Source organism: Calonectris borealis, chromosome 7 (genome assembly GCF_964195595.1).
Source record: "Calonectris borealis chromosome 7, bCalBor7.hap1.2, whole genome shotgun sequence".
Classification (NCBI taxonomy): Eukaryota; Metazoa; Chordata; class Aves; order Procellariiformes; family Procellariidae; genus Calonectris; species Calonectris borealis.
In genome coordinates this window covers 13608540-13632352 of record NC_134318.1, presented here as the reverse complement: position 1 = coordinate 13632352, position 23813 = coordinate 13608540, and the positions used below count along the sequence as shown (strand labels likewise).

The 23813-nt window shown below is 34.6% G+C and overlaps 1 protein-coding gene across 5 annotated transcripts in view; it reads right to left on the bottom strand.

Annotated features, from left to right (window-relative positions):
* SHLD2 (shieldin complex subunit 2) overlaps positions 1–23813 on the bottom strand; it is a 53623-nt gene that overhangs the window by 21988 nt on the left and 7822 nt on the right. For all 5 annotated transcript variants that reach the window (XR_012674261.1, XM_075154315.1, XM_075154313.1 and 2 more), the window contains exons 3-6: positions 8931–9041; positions 4721–7229; positions 3352–3459; positions 2307–2501 (exon numbers count right to left, since the gene is read on the bottom strand). Coding sequence is in view for 4 of the 5 variants with exons in the window: in XM_075154315.1 (XP_075010416.1) it covers positions 2307–2501; positions 3352–3459; positions 4721–6242 (1825 nt within the window). In the remaining variant the exon portion in view is untranslated. The remainder of the gene's footprint in view (positions 1–2306; positions 2502–3351; positions 3460–4720; positions 7230–8930; positions 9042–23813) is intronic.

Below are 23813 nucleotides of genomic sequence, written 5' to 3'. Positions count from 1 at the left end.
ATTATAAGCAAACAAGAATTTACCTACAATTTTTTCAGGACAGAAAGAAAGCAAGCTGATTTCTTCAGCAACATGAATATAGTTTGAAGGAATGCGTAAAGTATATTAATTTACTTTTATCCACCTAAATACTCAGCAACTGCACACCTCCCTTTGAAACAGCAGGTATCTGAGCATCTTTCAGCACCCACTCATCCTGACTGGTGTAAGTGGAGAGAAATTGTACCGAATCTCTCAGCAACAGACTGTCATAATCGGCAGTTAAAGTTCCTGTAACTTCCGTGGAATACATTGGAAGAAACACTTCTGTAGAAGTTTTCACATAAAAGAAAACTATAGTCATGTACAAGCACACTAAGAGGATTAGTAACAGTATATATAAATTGAAACAATTACGATCTCTACAGCACTCTTATCCAGGATGCTGCCTGTATGTTTCAGTTCCACACTAAAACTAAAATATTTTTCATAAACAAATAATTTTTGAACGAGAACTCTGGCTTTAAATATCTAACAGTTCTGATATTTACGTACAATAATAAATTATTAAGATTTTGATCTTCAAAATTTTCCATTTATAATGAATAAACATAATATTGACAGTGTGGGGAAAAATTTGAATCTTACCAATACAAGCACTAATACACGATGATAGTGCAATATGATCAAATTTATGTGCAAAGCCTGAAGTCAAGCACTGAGAAACAGTAAAGAAAAGGTACTGTAAAGAAAAGATAATCAGAACAGTTATGCAGGGAAAAGAGAGGAAGACTCCTCTTCTTAAAGAACAGTGGTCTTTAACTGCCCAGAGCATGTTAAGAAAACATGGCAAGACACTGCATGAAATACTGAGAATGCCCCAAGGTAATTTGGTTTTGTTCATTTCATGGAGAAGATGCTAGGAAGCAGCTGTAAGGCCTGATTATGAAGAAATGGAAACAAATTATCAATTTTAACACTGAAAATTGCTTCAAGCAAAAGGAATCCTGAAATAACTGCATTCACTATTAGAAGAAAAGGAACATGTGACAGAAGAATAAACTCCAAAAATCAGTACATAGACTGTTGACCATGATTCTTTGGCAGAGAGGAGTCTTTACAATAAAAATATACAGGAAACTCAGATTTTCAAAACAAATTATATTGATGAGGTAGTTCTCTGTTGTGCCTATGCAGAAGAAATAAGAGTATCACAGTAAGTCATCTTAGTAGTTTCACACTGTGCATTTTCCAGTGTTGAAAAATTAAAAAGAACTTGTACAAAAAAGCACATAAGTCAGGATTATTATAAAGAAATATTGCACATATTTAAGAAACCAGGAATGCTTAGCTTTAAAAATCTATTTTAAGTAGGAAAAAATAGGAAGAAATAAACAAGAAATGTTCTGAATAAAACATTAGAAAAGAGCAATACAGTTTCATTATAAAGTAAGAAAGGCAAGCAAATCCTAAAACAGTAGATTAAAATAATCAATAACTTATTTCATTCTGAAAAACATATAATTTACAGTGCAATCAAATTTTCCTTTAATGACAGGATGCTTACATGGAAGGTAGCTGGCAGTGAGCTCTGAATTAGTAAAGCTTGACTGTCCCACATGACATTTTCATAAACCAGCCCCCTTTCTCAAGCAGTGGTCTACAGCAAGAATGTACCTCTCGAATTTCAAGAGCCGTTAAAAAAACATATTTATGTTTCTCCACTGTAATTGCAGTACCTCCCTCTTTTCAGCACTCCTGCTATACACACCTGTCTTCCCTGAAAAGGATTTCGAGCCCACATTCCTCATATCTAAGATATTCCTGCTGCCATTCCACCTCCCGACACTGTACTTCATACCTGCATCTCTCTTCAATCCTCCATCTTATTGAAGATCAGGTGCCACGCTACTTGGAGCTGTGGAGATGCTCAAGCCATCTTACTGACACGTAAGTAACCGCAGTCTGTGGTGAGTGCTCATTCCTTAGCAAAAACACACCAATCCCTCAGTGAGCAGGAACGCTGATTATCAGTGCCCACTGCCCGCACGCTTCTCCCGCAGACATGCATGCTATTGATCAGCGCCAGTGAGCAGTAACCCCTTTCAGCAGCTGACTACAGTCATCATTTCCTTCCTGTCTCTAACTCCATTTCTCTAACTGCTACGCCCCCCATGAGTGGATCACCATAAAGGTTTTACTTGTGACTCCTATGTCAAACACTGGTATATGGAATGGGAAACAACCAGAATTGCCTTGCAAAATTACTATTTAAGTTTCACCTATTGTTGAAGTTCCGGAAGTTGAAGTCTAGTGCCTGAACTTACCTGTTAATACAGCAATGTTGATAATTTTCAAGATTGAGTGAACCAATGTATTTGGCTGGAGCTGGTCTAGCTGCATATACTGAACACTATCCAGTGTCTGAACTTGTCTGCGTGGAATGTCTCCAAAGTGCGGAAATTCTGATGATATGTATGCCAATAAACCATGGAGAACACCACCATCCACTATAGGATAAACTTATATGAAAAAACAAAGTTAAAGGGACACCCCCTTTTTTTTTTAAGCTTAGAAGTATAAAATTTATCAGTTAATGCATATTTACACTGGCAAAACCAAAACCATTTCACAATAATTCTAAGGCAAGAAATTCTTGAGATGTGTAACATTTGATCCAAAATTAAACTGTACTTCACCTGCCTTCTCTTGATAACATCCCAAAGTTAAGCCAAGTACAATATTTTAAGTTACACCAAAAATAGGAAAGAAATCTTGTATCATAGTTTGGTAAGAAGAATAGCCGTTCTTGATCATTTACCCCAGAACCTGCCTTAAATAGCTGGCAATAATGGACATCTAGAAGACGGTAAGAAGAATGCAAGTTCGTGGTGATATTTCCACTGCATTTTCCCCTTAGTCTCCACCCTCTATGGCTCAGGTATATTTAAAGACTTTGTGCTTAATAGCCTGCAATTAATTACTTTCCCTAAATGGATCTACTTACTCTCTAAGCCTCCAAAATTTTTGCAAAAAATTTAATCCTCATGAAAACTCAGACATCTTATGGTTGAGTCCTGGGATAACAGCAGTTTCTTAAACTAAGCTTAAAGAATTCAGTTTTTCAGAGTTTTGAATGGTAACCAGCCAACTTTACCATAAACTCCACGTGCCTATCTGATGTCATCATGTCCACATCTTGTCCACAGGTATCCACAGGTGTTCCTGTCATACTTTCCTATAGTGTTTTGTACCTCTCAGTTGCTCACATTTCCATTTTATCCTGTGTATGAGGCATTGTCAACAAAATGGAGTACTTTAAATAGCTATTTTACTGTGATTTTTGTGGAAACTTATGCATGATAATCTTACATTCTTCTGGATTGAGAGTTGAGTAGTTCCCCAGATTCAGTAACTGACTGGTAAATGTAGATTGCAGCATGATTTCTCCACACCAAAGATTCTCATACATTATTATATCTGCAAGGAAAAAAACCACCTTATCAACTCATATATCAACAATATTGAAGTGTATCATACTTTTCTTGACTACAGAACCATCCTACATATAGGTGTGAACGACAGTTTGAAAGAGATCACTTGGAAACAAAGTGACTTTTAAAATCTACCAACACCATTTACAATGAGTTAACCAAATTTTCTCAATAGTTTGATGTTATTCTTCAATTCATATAAAATATTCAATAGCCTTGTAGCAGGTACTGTATAAGTGAAGGAGGTCACTGTATTGGGTAAATTATTATTGTGCAACATTTCAGAATGAGTAGTAAAGTACCAGGCTTACCCGGAAACACTTTTGATGTATTTTGAGATAAGAACGTCTAAGAAGAAAAGAAAAAAAGTCTAGCTTATCTTCAATCTCTTTAAAATATCTACCTTTGCACCTACCTATAAGCACTTAAATAACTCTTAGAGAAATGGGCATCTTAAACTGTTCAAACAATTTTATATTGTGTAATTTTTTGCATATTGCAAAACCTAACGGGCCAGACCACTATGAAGTTCTGGTCAAATCCAGCCCTAAATTAGGTGCAACATCATTTTTATAGTACTGCATTCTCTTACATGACATGCATTCTCTTAAAGAGGAAGGGTTTTGGCTCCTATTAGGTATTAAAGAGTGCTAAGAATTATCAGGGAGAATCTTCTTTATTAGCTCACATGTTATGAAGAAGGTGAAGTGCAAACAGCATTTTATATTTCTGCAGTCTATGTCAGCTACTAATTCACAACACGATCCATCTCAAGATGCTAGTGCTAAGCTACGAAGTCCTTCCCAGGAGGAAAAGCATTTCTCATCCTGAGACTGAACGTAACATCACAATTTTCCGGTCCATCTGCTGGTCCAACAGCAGAAAATCACAAAAAAGTCCATAAGTCAAATAACTACTACATCTGGTTTGTAGTAGCACTTTTACCTTTCAGGAACAACTCTTATAAAACACGGGTTACAGAATATACCTGATTACCTATAGCACTGCTGTAGCATCAATGCACTGCTGTGCCTCAGACCAAAGAGATAAGAGATGGATAAACTTCTACGGGACAGTCGATGTTCCACTGACAGGATGACTGAGAATTCAAAGTGATGTTGAGTGATGTAAGAAAGATACTTACAAATGCTTAGCCATAGTTCCAAATTACTGGTTACATATTGTTCTACTTTAAACAGGCATTTTAAAGATCCACATTTTAAAAAGGCAAATAAAGGAATTCTCACCTGTAAGCAGTACAATATCCCCAGGAAACACAGTGAGTGACCAAAATGCAGCACCACGCCACAGCACCACCTTTCTCTCAATTTCTGACTGGTCAATAACTACAATTGTTGCTACAGGAACTTTACATGAAGATTTTGGTCTAGTCTTCACCTGTATTTCTTTGATATGACAAGGATGTACTATTGTGACCAAAACATTGTACTTTTGATTTCTGCAGCAGCAATTCTTAAGTGGTGATAGTTTCTTCTGAAGTTTCTTGAACTCTGTCATCCTCTCTTGATCTACTCTCATCCCAGGAGCAGCTGGAGAAGAATTCAGTTTAGCTCTCTTTGATTTCAGCTGTCTTTCAAATGCTGAGTGAAAAACACGAAAGGAATCTTCACACTTGCGGGCTCTTTTAGAAGAGCTCTTAAGAGAACTGTCTACTTGAGAGCACAAAATTCCTGAGCTCAATGGTTCAATATGGATTTCATTTACAAATTGCTCAGCAGGAACATTAAGTTCTTGAGACTTCTTGCTATTTTCCTGAGCACTTCCTTCTTGTTCTGTAGCTTCAAAGCAAACATTTTTCCCACCATCCTCAGAAGTGAAAAGTTCAAGGGAACTTGTATACTCTTCCTTATATTCATTTTCAGCCACATTAAGACATGTTCCAACACCAGAATCAAATTGCAAGTTATCATATCGCTTTTCTTCAGGTTTTTTGCCTGCTTCTGTTTCCGATAGTTTTATGATTCTTTTCTGCATCTCGTTCCGACCCCGTGCAAAAACAGCCATCTGACTTGAAGTCATTATACTATGAAATTCAGTATCAGTTGACACTGCAAAGTCTGAAAAATCACCTGGTTTTCCTTTTGGTTTTGACTCTTGATTTTGGGGGAAAAACATATCCAGATATTGACTTAGATATTCATGGTGATCACTTCTATGATCTGATTGAACACCTTGTCCCACAGACCTTAGATGTATGCTAATCTGCTTAGTACTGGCAACCAAATCAGAAATGTCAGAGCTATTAACTTTTAAATGACTGGCTTTTCTTTCGGTGAGGTCCGAACAACAGCCATGTGATTGTTTATCCTGACTAGCTGATTCTGCAAATTTTTGAGGAAGGTGTTGATCTGCAGCTGGCTTTACATTTCCATGCGTGCATCTATCTTTAGATATTTGACAATCGGAATAAATTAAACTTTCAGTCTTTTTAGGTGTGCTGGTACAATTTACTGCCACAGGTACAAGAGATGTCAAATATTCTTTTGCTACCATTAATCTCCCCTGCTTAGACTGCTGAGAGCTGTCATCATTTGTAGGAACTGCTGGGACTATAAAGCTTTCTGCCTGAAACACTATGTGGTCAGCACCTTTGACTTTTTCAGGAAAAAGACTATGTATATCACATGAACAATGGAGTTCTCTCCATTTTTCAGCAGCAGGTGCTGAATTACTTTGCTCTGACACCTCCAGCGGGCTTGGAATACTGGGTGCTCCCACAAAAATATGAATTTGAGGTCTTTTTGACATTTTTAATTGCTGTGCAAGTTTGACTTTAAGCAATATGGTTTACGCAATAAACAACTCACTAAATATTAGTAAATGCCAAAAATTATATTTGGCCTTTTCTTAACAATTTAAAAATACCTAAAATTCAAAGGAGTATTTCATAATTTAACTGGTAAAAACACCACTTTACTACTTAAACCCTATAAAATTAAATGTACAAAATAAAAAAAGGAAGTTATTTATTGTGTCAAACTTGCGTAGAAAAATAAATTATTTACAGTAGGACTTAATTTGATTCTGATACTTGGAAACATGTAGCAGACGCAGAATTATAGTGAAGTTCAATTTAAATTTAATTATTGAGCAGACTTATCTTTGTTTATTATTGCTAATTAAACAGTCAAATGTGAATTCACTATTCAGTACTTCATTTTAATTCATGTGAAATAAATGCCAATAAAAAACCTTCACAACATGGTTAGGAGATCATTTCACCTCCCAGAAAATTTCAATTCAATTTCAACTAAATGATTAAAAATATTAGAGCTATTTCAAAATTAGTTTAAAAGTTTCCTAGAAATGCAATATTTTACATGGTGGTTTAGCATGAAAATACTGTATTAAGTAATTATTTTATGAAATGGAACGTTTCAGGATATTACTGGTAAATTATAATCATTTAATAAGCACTAAGAGCTCAGTGAAACTTGAGCAGATGATTTAGAATTAACTTTAATTCATTTATATAGTATCATACTACCCAAGAAGTTACTAGCTTTTTCTAGCTTATTAAAGATAAGCCCACCTTACACAGCACAAAACAAAAGACCCTTTATTTTTTTAAATTTATGCTATACTGTAATTTAAAAATACTCAGCTACAGCTGTAAGAGTTCATTAGAATGCAGACACCTAGCTACATGTTTTGGGAATGTTGTTAATAGAAGTTGCTGCAATAGGCAATTCTGCAGAGGTAGGAAACAGAAGCAAAATTCAGGAGCTAATCCAGCTGCAAGCAGAAGAAAAAAGCATTTAAACAAATACAGCATTGAAAAATACTTAAATTTTTCATTTAGCACGTACTAAATTAACAGCCATTTTCTTAACATCCCACTAGGGGTCGATAAATCTGCACATTCATAAAGCTCATAGTAAGATGGAAAAAACATCCTGAACACTGATCTCAGGTTTATTATATGTGTAACTGGAAAAACAATATACAAACACTAAAATTAGATATATCATGTATATACAAAGAAGCTACAAAACACAGTAGCTCGTATTGCTCAATTTTATGCTCATTGCAAAATGAATAATACTTAAAAGATTGTAGTATCCAAACTTCTGCAGTTGTACATTTAAATCTAGGCTCATAAGAATGCAACTTTTAAAGGACAATTCCCATACTTGTGAAAGTTTTAAGTTATATAATCAAAGAATGGTAACATACAAATAACCAAAAAGACAGAATTGACAGTTCAACGCTAAAGTAATGGATCAGGCAAGAAGGGAAAGACAAAGCAAAGTGATAGTGAGGTTGAATCCCTAAAGAAGTGATGTTAAAAATAAGTTTTGTAGATAAAAGGCTGCCCAATACATGATATAAAAACAACTTCAGTAACAGATCCCCTGTGACAAACAGAAAATTTACCACTACTTCAAATGAACTTTAGAAGAGTAACCTAACTGATGAGATTAAACAATTTCTTCCATTTCAAAATGTGTAAGTCTACTGGTAGCTTTTTTCATTTGTTATTACCTTTGTTACGCCATTACAGATGGGTAGCTTTCTTAATTAGGTACTCTACAGTATAACAATGTAAATGTCTCTTAATGAAGAAGTTCAAGTGAATAAAAAGTTCAAATGAATTACAAAAGATTTCTTCCACATATGTGCTATAGTACAAAAGACGTTGAACAGCAGAATTCTGACACAATTCTGTGCCATTTCTAAAGAACTTGCACACCATGCAGAGACTAATGAAATAATCAGTCATTTCCAAACTCGGCTTTGGTACAGTGAGCTGCTCTTTCACTTCAATCTTTACCTTCTTCTACAAGGACTGAATATCAACCTGTCACAGGTATAAGATACCATCTTATTCCAGTCTTACTGTCTTGTTACAGGTCTTTAACCTGGAAGAGATTCCAGAGGCTTTTCCTAATTCTGCAAAAATTCTCAAGCATTTGTGCATCAAGTTTCAGGGAGATAGAAATCTTAAATTAAGTGAATTAAAATATGTTCAGGACAAAATAATTTGCTTACCTGCTTTCTATACCCTCAGAGTAACCTTATAACAAACAGAGTTGTTCTAATTTTCTTATAAGGAAGAACTGAGATTCAACTACACTGTAAATGAGCCCATTGAATACTTCAGTTCTTGATGAGTTCTGAGAACACTGGAGGGGCAATTTGGTTGCTAAATAGACGAGATCATCAGAACAGTATGTTTAGAGGTCAGCTTACAACCTGGAGTTGCAAGACCTTTCAGAGATTTTGTATTCATAGAAAAGTTGGTGTTTAAGATGCCACAGTGTAAAGTACTCAAAATTAAAAAACTGTCAAGTGTCCTAGACTACTTCATGTAAATATAATGCAGGGCTTCTCATACTGTACAAGAGCAAGTTTTTGCACTTTATAGCTTAAAACCAGAAAACAGTAATAAAGGAAAGCTTTTAGGTAAATATATATTTCATAGGCTAAACATACCTTTTCAATACTTGAAGTTCAGTATAAAAGTAAGTTTAAGATCCTAGAAATGCAGCTGTATTTCACTCTACTTCCAAAGATATCCCGCATCATATTTCACATGTATTCTTCCTATAATCAGGGTTGAACAATGAATTAATCAGTTAACACTTGAAAGAAAAATATCATTGAAGAATCATATTCAAGCATAGGGGTTTTTGTTTGTAATTCTGTCTCCCCATATTAAAACCATGGAAAGTAGCTTTGCTTTTAAGTCCCAAGCACTACTATATTATTTGTAATTAAAAGCTTTACTAATCTATGAAAACAACAAAATGTAAATCTAAATGCATCCCAATAGTCCCAAACTTTCTTCTCAGTATATATATACACACAAACTCTTTATGCAGAGTCTGAATTAGACAAAGCTGTTACTTTGGCATATTTGTGGCCTTCACAAAATCTATTCACTATTTTTATTTTTATCTTTGAGATTCAACTGGATGAGTTCTTCTTACTTTAAGATAAGATCCTTGTGGCAAAACAAGAGTCTTAGTTTTAGTTTTAAATAAGGGAAAAAAGAAACGGGAGGATAAAGATTACAGCAGAATTATGTTTAATGATTTTCATTTGTTATGGATTAATTAGTTTTGTGGTTTGCTTTAAGTAGTTTTGCTTGCACTACAATATTAAGTTGTATGTGTGTGAGGATTAGAATATAGCAAAAAAGTAGTTGTGTGTGTGTATATATGTCTATATCTCTCTATATATATCTCTCTCTGGTTAAGGAAGTAAGGGTACATTGCAGCATGAGACGATTAATGAAAGAACAGACTATTAAAAATAAAGGAACAAATAACTGGAAGGTTAGGAATAGGGAAGGTTGCATTCCAGAGGCTCAATGTAAGCCGCTCTTGGATCAGAAATGCATAGACCACATCGCACTATCCCTCATCTTCTATGAAGGTAAACTATCTACTTGGACATGTATTGAGATATTATAAATAGGAAAGAAAAAAGACAACTACCTTGCCCCTTCCACCTTTTTTTCCTTGAGGATTTCGTTTTGTGGACCAGGAAGATCTTGGCACAGTCTCACAGTATACTCTAAAAACGCTCACTCCTCTTGCAACTGCAGTATTTTGGACTCAAGTTATAGCAGGCATGACATTGCCAAACATAAGTGAAAAATTTCTGTGTTTTCTTCCAGAATAGTTCATCTTTTTGCATTTACATTTGTAAGTACACTTTAAGGTCTGTGACTAACATTAAGGAGTACTTTGAAAATACTTTGTTTGGACAAGTACCTGAGTATTTGCTCTTATAAGCACATCTTATACCTAGGTAGCATTGACATGACAAAAACATATGAATACTAAATGGTAACTTATTCACTATGGTACTAAAACTCCACCAATGATGAAAATCTGTGAGCTACTGATCACAAAATAAACTGAACAGTTTAGCCAAGATCTACTACTGTATACATATAGGGACAATTGATGTCATTAAGCAACTGAATTTCCCTGAAATAGATTAAATTGCATTTACAATAGGACAATGGCTATGCCAACTTCTAGTATAAAAATGAGTTTACTAAAGATGTGAGCCTCTACACAAATGTGTTCTGAATAAATATCTGGTATATAAGAACACACCTGAAACAGTATTGCACATAAAACATGTGAAATCAGATTAATAGCACTAATTAAGATGCCAACAATACTTTAATAGGAAACCACTTTTCAAAACAAAAGCAACTTCTATACCCTGGTAAACTTCCAGTTATATAGTATTTTATCAGCCTCTCATTTTAACTATCACTTCTCTTTTGGTTTTTCTCATGTTTAAAGATTAATAAAAGTAATACATAAATTCAGAAAGTTTTCTTTAATTTTCCAGTTCCGTAACTTCCCTAAACTTAGGATTTTCTTTCCTGATTCATATTTTGCAGTGCAAGTATATTACATCAAAGCAATTGAATCTTGATGTTATTTAATGAATTTTTGCAACTAAAATATAATTTAATATTTTCAAAACCCCAAATGTTGATTTTTATTAAGATATTTAGAGCTTAGGAATGGTAAGTGACCTCTGCCTACTTCCTGGTTCACCCAATAAGTCCATTATCGAATGATCTGGTTTGGCAATTTCCAAGCAACTTTTTAGATCAAAGATACCAAACTCCAGTACCAGGAATCATCAGTACTTATAATCACTTAAGTCTGTAAATCGGAAAAAAAAATTAAAGTTTGGGTAAATTCTCTGTATGCAAAATTGTTTAAGGAATCTTTGCTACATTTCTTTAGAACAGTATTATTACTTATTTAAGGAATTTTGTTAGTGAAGTTCTGTACCTTGTTTTAAAGAAAAAGTCTGGAAGAACAGCTCTTATTACAGATCTTAAAAAATGAGCAAAAAACCTATCAATCATATTAGCAAAATGCCATTTTTACACTATAGTTAAATTATCTGTGGGTAGACAGGGGGTTAACTATACCAACAGTAACAGGAGCTAAAGCTCATAAAGATATAACTGAAACCTGAATGCACATATCCATTATACCTGTTAATTATTACACCATTTCTTAATTTGTGGAAAGGTGCTCTATTCATAATAGCCAATGAAAGCCTAGCATTTTATCTCTGAAATGGTCAGAGTCTGATTGACGGGTCAATGATCTAGTAAAAAACAGTAACTACATCAGCAAGTTTTACATTTGCAAGACACTGCAACTAAAGTTTAATATACCTATTACAAGAAATACATTATGGTACATAGTGTATTTCCCCCAACTTAAACAGTAAGACAGGAATTCTAAATTTAAGGGTTTTTAAAATGAACAACTATATCATTAACAGTTTGTTAATCTCTAGTGATTTGCTGCACGTAGGACAAAATTTAAAGCAGCTTTAAAAATCCTCTTCCAATAGTTAAATACTCTAGGAACATTGTGTGATGCTACATAAATGGTCTTAAATTACCCTTAAAATACATTAGAAGTATTCATTACTTTTATTCCATATTTCACTATTCATTAACAGCATTCACTCACCATGATAAACACTTAAGCATTGCACCAAGGTAATTTAAAGAGGGTGACACAGCTTCAGCTTCCTATCACTGCTGAATATTAATGGTAGTCAGATGCTTAAATCCCTGTTTTTAAAAGTTACATCCAAACGTAGTTTTATCAATTCTTTACTTAAGCCCTATACACTGAAAGTAAGCCACACTATTTCCACCTCTGGGTAACAGTTTCTTTACGTCTGTACACACTACAGCTTCAGGTTACAAATAAAATTACAGAAATAACAGACAGCAATGCATCAGAAGACAAAGGATTAGAGCAATATAATGCAAAAATGTAACTTTTCCCCTCCAGAATTCTCATACACCCCCAACAAACCACTGAAGTTTTTTGGGGTAAAACCAGTATATTCTTTTAACTTGCAGCTTTGATTTGGTTCAGCTTGATGATTAACATCCCAGCCTGTAAGTAGTTAATGACTTGATTCCTACCATATGCAGAAGCAATTATATCATCCTTTACCTGCTGAAAAGCTGGCCCCGTAGATAACATACATTCTAAATTTTAAATTCTAAATTTTAACTTCTACTGGGAGCTTTCCCTTCCCTCATTTGCACACTTGATTTTACACTTGTCCTATCTGTACTATAAATGAAATTAGAGGACTGTTTCACTGACCTCACAACAGAAGAAACTGAGTTATTAATAGCCATCTTCAGAGTATTTACTTTCAGTTCAATTCAAGATGTAGGGTTCTTTGGTTGGGTTTTTTTTACGACAGTTATCCCATATGATGGTAGAGTAGAAAATCTACTAAGACACTTGCCAACCAAAGGAAAAATAGAAATAAACCCCTGGATGCAGAATTCTGATTACATCACAGGAAACTCTTCTGGCACTCTTACCATGCTGCTCAAATCTTCCTCCAAAATTCAACTTTGTCTTTTTAAAAGCCAGGTACTGTAGCTGTACAATAACCTTGAAAAACTGAAGCAGTGTAGTAACAGTTTCATACACCTAGAATCTGAAACAACTCCAGGATGAAGTGATGAATATGTTACATGTTGGCTTGCAACTTGTGCAAGAAAAGAGAAGGATGATCTTTATGCCAACAATCATGCTGGCACTGCAAGTGAATCAATACGCCAGCAATAGCACCTATCCACCAAATCAATAAGAAACTTGGTCCAAATATATATACGTATTAAGAGGAACACAATGGAAAATAAAAACTGCCAGAAGAAATCAAGCTAAGCAACTCGTAGCTGAAGCAATCTTATACTCTACATAAGAATGAGGGATCATATGGGCTTAAAAGAAGATTATACCCGTAAGTGAATGGCAGCTCAAGGAGATTTAAGTGGACTGCTTTAGACTAGGCTAGTGGGACCTAACAAGAAGTCAAGAGAACATGCATGTGGCAGAAAGTACATGTACATATGGGCAACTGGGGAAATGGATAGGATAGGTAATTACAGCTCTTATTTTTGTCATCTTTTGTTTGGTGATGGTAAAAATCACCAAATACCTTTCATCTAAATTTTAATACAAAGTTTCAGGCAAAGACTGTAGTCCTATAACTGACCTGTTTAGCCAAAAGTAATTTTACTCCAGGATGGTTATTTGGCTTACATAATAAAGTAATGTTTCTGGAATACTGTGCACAGATGCAGCTGTCAAGCCACACAGTGGTATGGCAAGAATCCTGCTGGTCAATATCTAAATTTATGAAAATCACAAGCTTCATTTGCCTACAGCAGTACCTGTAATAATTAGTATACAGTTACCTCTAAATGCTATCTGAATATAGGTTATTATTGACCATAAAGTAATTTCTTTTAGTACTTATTATTTATATTAAATAGCAGCAATACTAATCCATTCAGTATTTAGTTCTTGTCACTGGCTATTACCAGAGGACTACAATACCATTTGGCCTCAAGACAGGTACAGCTGGTTTACAAATACATAAAAGCTGTATTCAGCAATATATAGCCATAAAACAACATGTAGTCAAACTTTTTTCCTTATCTGCAGTGCTTTCAGTAACAAAATGCTTTTTTGAATATGAAACACCTATGATTTAGGCATTGCAATAGAAACCTGCCTAAATACTCCTGCAGCATAAGCAGGGAGATCGATAATTTAAACCAAAATCAGTGTTTTGAGAAGTTCCATACATTCTGACACTTTTCAAAAGTTACATCAAAACACTGAATAAAAGGCTAGAAACACTAAGTTGTTCTTCATAACTATTACTGAACTATAACTAACTATAAAATAACTATTATAACTAATAAATAACTAAGGTAAGCAATCAAATGGCATTGCTAACATTTAATTTGTACCTACTTGCCTGCAGGATCATGGTCTGTGGCTTCTAAAGTTGTGCTCTAAAAGAAAAATATTTTCCTGGATCTGAAATAAAGACATTTCTTCTGTAAATACAAGCTTGGATCATATGGAAGATCTACTCAGCAGTTGCATCAGCCATTTAAAAGGATTATTTTTTGGAATGAAATGATGCGAAAATCTGAACGCTAGTAATACATTTTCAATTCTGCCACTGAGATGGTCCTTATTGTGTTTGAAAATTGGAGTAAAGGTAGTAGGCTTTTGTGATTAACTTGATAATTCTTTCCTCACTGCCTTTGTGCCTTGCAAGATCTCCTTTTAAGTAAATGCTATTTATTGATTTTTGTTTTGCAATACATAAAAACACATAATTAAGGAGATATGAACATACAGTGGCTGTTACAAACAAAAGAAGTTAAAAGTTCTGAAGAACAGTGACCTTTTGAGTAGGAAAGAAAGATAAAGGTAAAAGGTCACAGATACACAAAAGAGCTGTGCATGTTTTGTTGAAGAACACTCATTCCCCAAACTCTTATTTTTGAGAACTATTTAAACAACTAAACTGCTATACCTTCTGTCAAGAAAGATATTCTTCCAGATATTTCAGCATCTTCAAAAAACTCACAATATTAGAATGACATCATCATGGCTTTTTTTAGAAAAATGCACAAAACTATCCACAAGTATCATTACCAATAAAAATCTATTTTAGGACTTAAACCTTCTGATAAACTGAGGTTGATAAAACAATACAGAACCTAAGACAAAGGACGAAAGTGAGGCAATTGGTCAAAGAAACATTATCATAATAGCCCTATTTCCATTAGATTAACTGCCTGTAGATTTGATTTATTAGGATTGGAAGATAAAAAACCCAAGATATCAGGCTAGCATCAGCTTGTATTTTCTTCTTGTAAAAGTCTTTTCTGTTTTCTTAAACTGAATTTTTTTTGACCAAGCAGGAAAATAGAACTTTTTTCTAAACTGAGCAACAATTCACTAGGCTTTGATTTAATGTATTTCTGTAAAATCTATTTCCAGAGCAGCAAATACCTTTCTGCTTGACTTAGTAATACAAATGCCAGAACATCACTATAATATTGTGCAACAGGCATTATAATATTAATCAAGTACATCTTCCTGCACAAATCCAATGTACTTCTCAAAAAAAAAAAAATTCTCATTAGGCTGAAATCATGTGAGCTGGTATTTCATATTATGAAAGTTATTGGAATCCATCTTCTACAACAATTATATACATCACTGGTATTAACTGGTTATAGCACACTCCCCCATATTGTATGTGGCTTCCACACTATGGCAGAAACAAAATATTTACAATACAAGGCCACCACTTACTTTCTCACCTTTACAAAAGCCTCACTCAAAAAAGATGAATTTTTATAACAAATAACTAGATGCTGACTGCACATTCATAGACAAAAAGGGAATATCATCAATGTTTTGGCTAACGGCTGTAGGAAAGACTGTGCTGTGCTTGTGCTTTTGTACTGTGGGAGACAGGGTGTTGAAAAGGTATCATACATAAGTTTACTTAGATGGGATATACCAGTAATCTACTAGTGTTAGTAAAATGCCTTTCACAAGTGGATATGTTAGCAGTAGACTTTAACAAAGGCCACATTTCCTCTTGCATTTAAAGCAAGTGGGGTATTTTCTCATTTGTCAGCATCACTAAACTATTCAAGTTAACTAAAAAAAACAGCCACCCACTCAAAGAAGTCATACGAGGAGCATACAAGTCATCACTAGATCTCAAGATGTGCTCCAAGGGTGTGCAAAACTAGAAACTACACAAGCAGCTCCAGAAGAAGCCAGATGGCATACAAGGCCACAAGACCTCTTTAGACCAATAGCTCAATCAGAAGTTCATTTACCTTCTCACTGTTTATGCAGGATCTCTCCAGAAGAGCAAATATTTAACCTTCCTGTTAACAGAAACAACAGCAAGTATTTTTTGACAGGACTGAACCCATGGCACCAGACCTCTTCTATTCTTTCCCCACCCTGAGCCACATTCTGCACATTTTAGCTATTTCTGTAGTATGCAACTACATGCTTCATGTTGTATCATTGGTATATTTTTGAGAGGTTCAAAGTAACTGGCGATCTGATATACAAAATAGCTGATCTCTCCAATACTTTCATATCTCAGGAAGATGAAAGCTGGCTTCACACAAAATTTCTATAAATCTAAGTCTCAAAAGGAAAGTTCATAACACAAGCTTCTGATGTGAGCATTGTATTTTAAACAAAACCCTTGACAGATGTTAACTACATGACAGTACTGACTTTTATATCCAAATCTCTAGTACTTCTGTTCTTGAAAATGCAAAGAAATTTCCAGGTTATTTTAGGATCTTCCTATTGCACACACTACAGACACACACCAAGAATACATTTCAGCCTTAACAACTGAAAAATACATGCTCTTCTGTCTAGAAGTTGAGAGGTTTAAGATTTTTTCAGACATGAAGCTCCCTTAAAGAAATATAACCTTCAGACTTGGGCCAAGCTGGCTCCTTACAATAGTAAATAGCACTACAAAGATCACAGATGGTTCGCTGCACACACTTGCTCCTTATTGTGGCTACAAAAGCAACATACCTACCAACTTCTTTATAGAACTGTATGAATGTCAGCCAAGCAAATGCTCTTTCACAGGTATTATGGCTAAGGAATAAAGTTGTTAATTTACTAGAGCACCACAGAAAAATCAAGATAAAAATTTCAAGAGTATTTTAAGTTAGTGAAACTACAGTGAAACTTCTGGAAACAGAAAGAAAATTTTAAAGTCCTTTAGCATTTACCTAGCAAAAAAATTAAGATGTAATACATAAAGGAAATTAGCATTAGCTTTTTAATATATAAGCCTTTACATTTCAATGGTTTAGATAGATGTTAGTTTAGCAAACTGGTTAAGCTTTAACAGAGAACAGGTGACACTGAGTAACTATCAACACAGCTGACTGAGCCAAAGGTGCCTTTTAGATGCAAATTTCCCTATTTCAGAGAGGTAACTTCTCTCAGACTTTAAGGCAGCAATGCACTTAGACTAGTTATTCAAAATAATTTGATTGATTATACTTAAAAAAATTGTAGATCACAATTTCTATCCTACTATGCCCATAAAAGTTAAATGAAATAATCACAATTGAACAAAATCTGTGAATAAAACGCTTGAAACATTGATTTATATGGCCTGCACATATATCTACCCTTTTCCATGGTAATCCAGCTGCCTGAAAACACCTCAAACAAAATCAAAAAACTCAAGGTGTGGTGTTATAAGTCATCTTGGATCTCCCTCTACTGTTGTAAGTCATAGTGCCTAGCACTAGTGCATAGCAGCACAACCACTGATAAAAACCTTCTTATACCTACTTTCTCAGTAAAGATGCATCATTTTCTTCACTGTTTTTATGTTAGAGGCAATACCTCAATTATTTGCTGTACCATGCTAAAGTGACTATTGCTGTGTACCTTCACTCACTTGCCTTTAATTCAATAACTTTTACAAATTATTTTATTACTTGCAGTACTACATAGTCCTCATTTTTGAGGTGTATTACACTAAGGGGTTGAGATTAGTCCTATCTGCCTGACTCACAGCTGAAAAGTCTTCAACATCATTTATTTCCCCCTCACCATTTTAATACCTGGGAATATTCTGCCCACCCTAACTCTTCCATCATGTGCTTTGGCAGAAAGTCCAGTCAAGTAAATGAAGACTTAACATGTTCACATACACCAGCAACCCACTTAGAGGAAAGCACCTTTCTTCAAAGAGAAGCTCGTACTCTAGATGATCAATCTGGCCAGCAAACTATGCTGATAAAACCAACAATTCAAAAACGTGAAGGAACCACGAAATTTTAAGTTGTGTAACTTTCAAAGCTCCTGAAGTATGAAGAGTTAAGGATGGAAACTAAAGAGGTTCACCTATTTATCCATTTGTCTTCATGCAGAAGCTGCTCCAAGCTGAACTAAAACTATAAATTGCTTCTGAGTATAATTCAATATAATGAGGAAAGACTAGAGATTTAACAAATGCTCACCTCAGTTTCCTTAATACTTTGTGTACTGGAACTGTAATCCTGTTTGCAAATACAATTATTTCTGTCTGCCAAATGTTGCAAGTTCTATACTTGATCTTTACTAGGATAGAAACAGTATAACCGATAGTGTACACAAGGCCAATGTGGGTGCTAGTGTACTAGCATAATTTTTATCCACACAACCATGTGAGCTGCTATACAAAGCTAAAATCACAGTAGTCTTCAGAAAAATATTTTAAAAAACTAGTAGGAAGTTTTCATATAGAACAGAAATGACAGTGTCAATGTTAGAAATGTATCTTTTTAAGAAGAGTTCTGTTTAATGCCCCAATACATAAATGAGTTCAGTACTAAAGTAGCTCTGAATAGTCTTTTGTAACCTGCCCTTATTCTGTGTCAACTGACATAGAAAGACAGTTACAACTATGTATGACTCGTGATACTTCAGCTTCATGTGCACACAGGTGAATTTTACCTTCTGTAAAGACCCAAAAGAGGAAAATTAGAGGTAAAATAAATTATGATTAATGCAGGGAGGTGAAGAAATACAGGGAACTTGCTATCCATTCCATACCAAACTACTCTATGTATTTAGCTAATGATTTGAGTAACTCCAGGTTTTACTTGCTTGTGGTAGGAAGCACATGGAATATAAACAATCAGCTATTGTAGTATTGAGCATATAACAGGTAATGAGTAAGTACACATTGGTTTTGTCCTTCCCATAAATTTCACGTTAAGACTTACTTTAAGAGCTTACTTCAAAAGATTTTAAAATTAGCAGATAAAGCAGAAAACCAAAAAGCTATTACATTAAACATATGACCTATTACTTTCTCCAGAGATTAGTAACCTTTACAACTGACCAAAGAGAAAGAAATTCAAAAAGCAATACAGTTTGTTCTGTCTTAGCTAATATTCTGAGTTACCTGACATCTCATTGCAGGAACTATACTCATGTTTACGCTATATATATATATAAAAAGCTTTATCCTGCAGCTAAAACTAATATATCATCCAAATTAACAGCAGTTTAGAAGCCATGATCTCCTAACAACAAACATTAAATGAAATATGGCGACATTTCATGTTAACCATTATGAAACACTGGAGCAGAAGAAAAATCTAAGAGATAAAATAAAAATACATAAAAAAACCTGCTAAGTTATCACGTTTATCAGCACAAATCTAAAAAGCAACAAATGGAGATTTAGTTTATGGTAGGGAAATCAGATTAAAAAATAGTTGAAGGCATCTTCCCCAAAATAAAGATAGTATTCATTCATTAAATAGAAGGTATTCAGTGACAAGTGAGAACCAAAATATTAACACATTACCTGAAAGCTTTTCTCAACAGGAACTTGTATGACATTGCAATATATTATACGATATATTATGAACTGCAGCTGTCAACAGAAAAACCATGCAGAAAACTGAATAGTCAGATCACCGTGAGAAAAAATTAGTAAGTGATGGGATACGGATGAAAAGCATTGATCTTCACAAAATAAGCACGTGCAAGTACTTGATTTGATGAAGCTGGGAAGAAAAACATCCAAAGCAGCATCCATTTAAATTGTAGTACTCATTAAAAAAAGGCAAGTATAGAAGAGGGAAGAGGTAACATCATAATGTATAAAAGAATTAAGAACTGTGTAATCATACAGTGTAGTTCTTAGTTTTTTTATGTATTATGATGTTACTTGATGCTCCTTTCTCAGTTCGGCAAACAAATAAGTTTTACTCCACCAGCTCTCAAGGAAGTTAAAATTCTAATCCCAAATGGGAACCAGCTGCAAAGTCCCTTTATCTATGCCTATCCCTTTGACTTGGGAAACCCAGTATTTAGAATACAAGTACTTACATTATAAATCCAATTAATTTTTAAGTCTGAAGCCCTGATCCTGAAAGCTACTCTATGCAGATACCATTCTCCAGGTACCCCTGAAATGACACACTGTTTAGTGAGCATCTCAGATTTTTCCGTGGGCATGTAAAAATGGAGAGAGAGGCTGTCCATCAGTACTATCCTCCACTGCTGAGCAATGCAAAGCCACTTGTACTGTACTGTACAGAATGGTGGTGTTATGCAAAATTTTTTCCTTCCCATTCAGAGCCCAGCTTCTTAATACTGTAAATATCATAAAATGGAAGACCATAAAAAAAGTCAACTCAAACTTATCTTTCAAGAAAAAAAAATCTCTCCTGCAGACAACATTAGCATTTTAGAAAGGGGTGGGGGAACCTTATTTGAGACTTTGAAAGAATGGGTTTTGATCCATTCAACTGCTCATCTTGTATGAATCAAAATACAGTTTTGTGGGAAGCTGTTCCCATTTAAAAGTTACCTAGGGTTTTCCACATTACATTAGATTTCCAGGCTCTTTGATAGAAATTTGCCACCACGCTTCATACTAATAACAGTACTCATGATAATTCAGGAGTAGTCTAATCCCATTACGCAAAGAAGGAAATACTGACTTCTCAGGTCAAGAACTAGATGTCAGGAGCAGTACTATTGGAAGAAAGCTTATCATTGATCTTTAGGATTAGTAGTGTTTTACAAGCATTGATGCAATAAGGGGGTTGATCTTGATTGATTCTCCTACTGTAGGAATAAAAGTTTCATGCCTGAGAAGTCAGAGCTCTGTCCACTGGGGTTACATTGCTGCACACAGGAAGACTGGGGAATAGCTAAACTCCAATATCTGTACTCCCAACAGGTCAATTAGAATTAGCAGTCCATGCAGTTAAAGATCTGATAAAGTCAGCTTGGTCCATCTCATCTCCAGATTTTATACTCTCTTATGATCTAGGATGGGAAAACAAAATAGAAAAAAACAAGTGCAGACAAAGCTCAAGAAATTACCCTGCTTTAAAAAAGTTGATCTGACATTCTCAGCAAAAAGGCACCGTCATATCTACACTGGCACATTCCCAAAGAACTCATGCCAATTCCAGTATCTATTTCCTTTGTTTGTTGAGTAGTTTCACCTGACTTGGCATTTTAGAAATTTTTATAACCAAATATAGTCACAGGTCAAGTTATACTACCTTCTCTTCACCTGTCATCATCCAATTTGCTGGATGAAGATTTGCTGAAAGACTGTATTTTTTTTTTCAGACACATTAAACACATGGTGTGGAAATAATTGAAATAAAATCTTGTGGAAAATCACATATCTAATGTATTTGACAATCACTCCTTTCATCCAAACTGACACGTTAAAGTAGCTTATGGAGGCAGCTACAGATAGTATTTGTTATTCCAAGAGAACTTCTGCTTATTTCTCTAACATCAATTTCTACGGATTCTTTTAATCCAACAGAATCTGGAAAATCCTACATAACTTACATTTTTCATTATCTTCAACATAAAATGAATGAACTGTAGTTCCATTAGAGCTCACTGTTCCTAACAAGGAAAAAACTGAGTGAATTTAATATGCTCTAACAAAGGGTAAACATTCAAGACAAGAAATATTTTACTTATTGCTTAGAAGACAGTCTAAGACTTTCCTGTATTTCTTGAGAAAACTTAAGTTTGACAGGAAAGAAAAAGTGTATCAGTTTATTAGAAAGGCAAATTCCATGAGTTTCTCATTGAGAATAAATACCGTCCATGCTCTGATCTATATTCATTCAGATATGAGGATCATACAAGTTTGCATAACCGTTTATGATAAGTATCATAAACGATACTCAATGTATTTGTTCTCTCCATACCTTTAAGAAGTAGGGAATAAATTATCACCTGTTTTTCTTATGGCAAATGAGGCTAGGAAAGATAAAGTAATGTACTTTGGCTCGCACAGTAAGCTGAAACAAGTGGAGAACTCACTCGGTGCGAATCTTTCATACTCATACTTTAAACATTGCACTATCATTCCCCAATGTGTAATCCTTTGCCTTTTTGATAAGTCACAAAACTATCCTTTTCATCTCAACTTTTCAGCTTACTTATTGAGATTTTAACATTCATTATCTCTGGTTATCCCATTTCTACATGTGCAATTTTCTCTCTTCCTGCAATATAAGATTTATTGTCCTCCTCAGCCAAATGCTTTTATTCCTTACTTGAGGTCTCAGGTGTTGACTTACACCAGCATAAAATAATCAAATGATTCAAAGTTGGTATTAACACAGGGCACCCGGTGTTACTTTTTTTTGTTTAGTTCTCAAACCTCATACACTATTTGAAAGAGATTTTCTCTCACCTTATGTGTTATGCAGAACCCACCCACACAACTAAGCCTTAATTTTCAAAATGTTACAATTACTTTAAAATTTAAGTCCTGAGGCAGTGCGCCATATTCTGACGTGACTTTAAGACTCATACACTCTGGAAGAAAAAAGGTGATGAGAGTACAAAGTTTTGCCAAATAAGATATCTTTTTTCTTTTAGTTAACAGGCCCATTAATTTCTTTGACTTAAAATAACCTTCACTGAATTAGCCAAGTAATAAACAAGAATAAATTAAACCTAAAACTAAATAACACTAATGGACTTGCACTACAAGTACGGGTTCATTGGTAGGTGAGGCGTAAAGTATACAGGGGGAACAGAACAGTGAAGGAGACTGGCTTCTTTTTCCTTCCTTCTCCTCTATTACCTTCATGAGGTATTTGTCACATGAGGAAGAAGCTCAATTTCTGCTTATATAGCCCAATGTTCCATTTATTTATATAGCTGCCACAACGCTAATGTAGACTATAAACCTGGGATGAATATATAGCATACACTTTGTTCAAGAAAGTTGATCTCTAATGATAACTGTGAACAATCTAAAAGCATACATTATTTAGATTGCCAGTTAGTTTTCCTTTACTAAATTAAAGACAAACACCAGCTTATCTGAAATATTGATAAGAAAAAACAAAAGAAATCAAGATAAACTTTTACAAATTCCATGACGATTTTAACTCATTTAGTCAGATGACAGCAATATAACACTCCTTCTGAAATCAGAAAATCTGTTACCAGTGATGTGCAGAGATTCTACCTTACCAGTATTTCAAAATAAGCTTACCTTCAACCTACTGACTTTCAAAGGAAAAAACAGAAGAGATAAAGTAGAACAGATAAATTAGACATTATCTTGCCAACATTGACAAGATCAGACAATAAATAATAATCAAGAAAAACAGCACAAAATCTTCATCGTCTTAATTAAAAGAAATGTTCATCCAAATGAGACTCTATGGCAGTGCTGAGGGTTTATGGCAGCAATTGCCAACTGTTCTCATGTCAAATACCAATATCCCTTGGATGCTCCTCACATCTCTGGACACCACTAGGCCCATCCCACCCTTGCTCCTTAAGGTGTCCACTGCTCCCACACCTGCACCAAGTAACAATGACAGCAACAAAGTCTCCAGAAGATATTCCAGGATACATAGATTTTGTCTGTCCAGATTTTGCCACAACTCCATAAGCT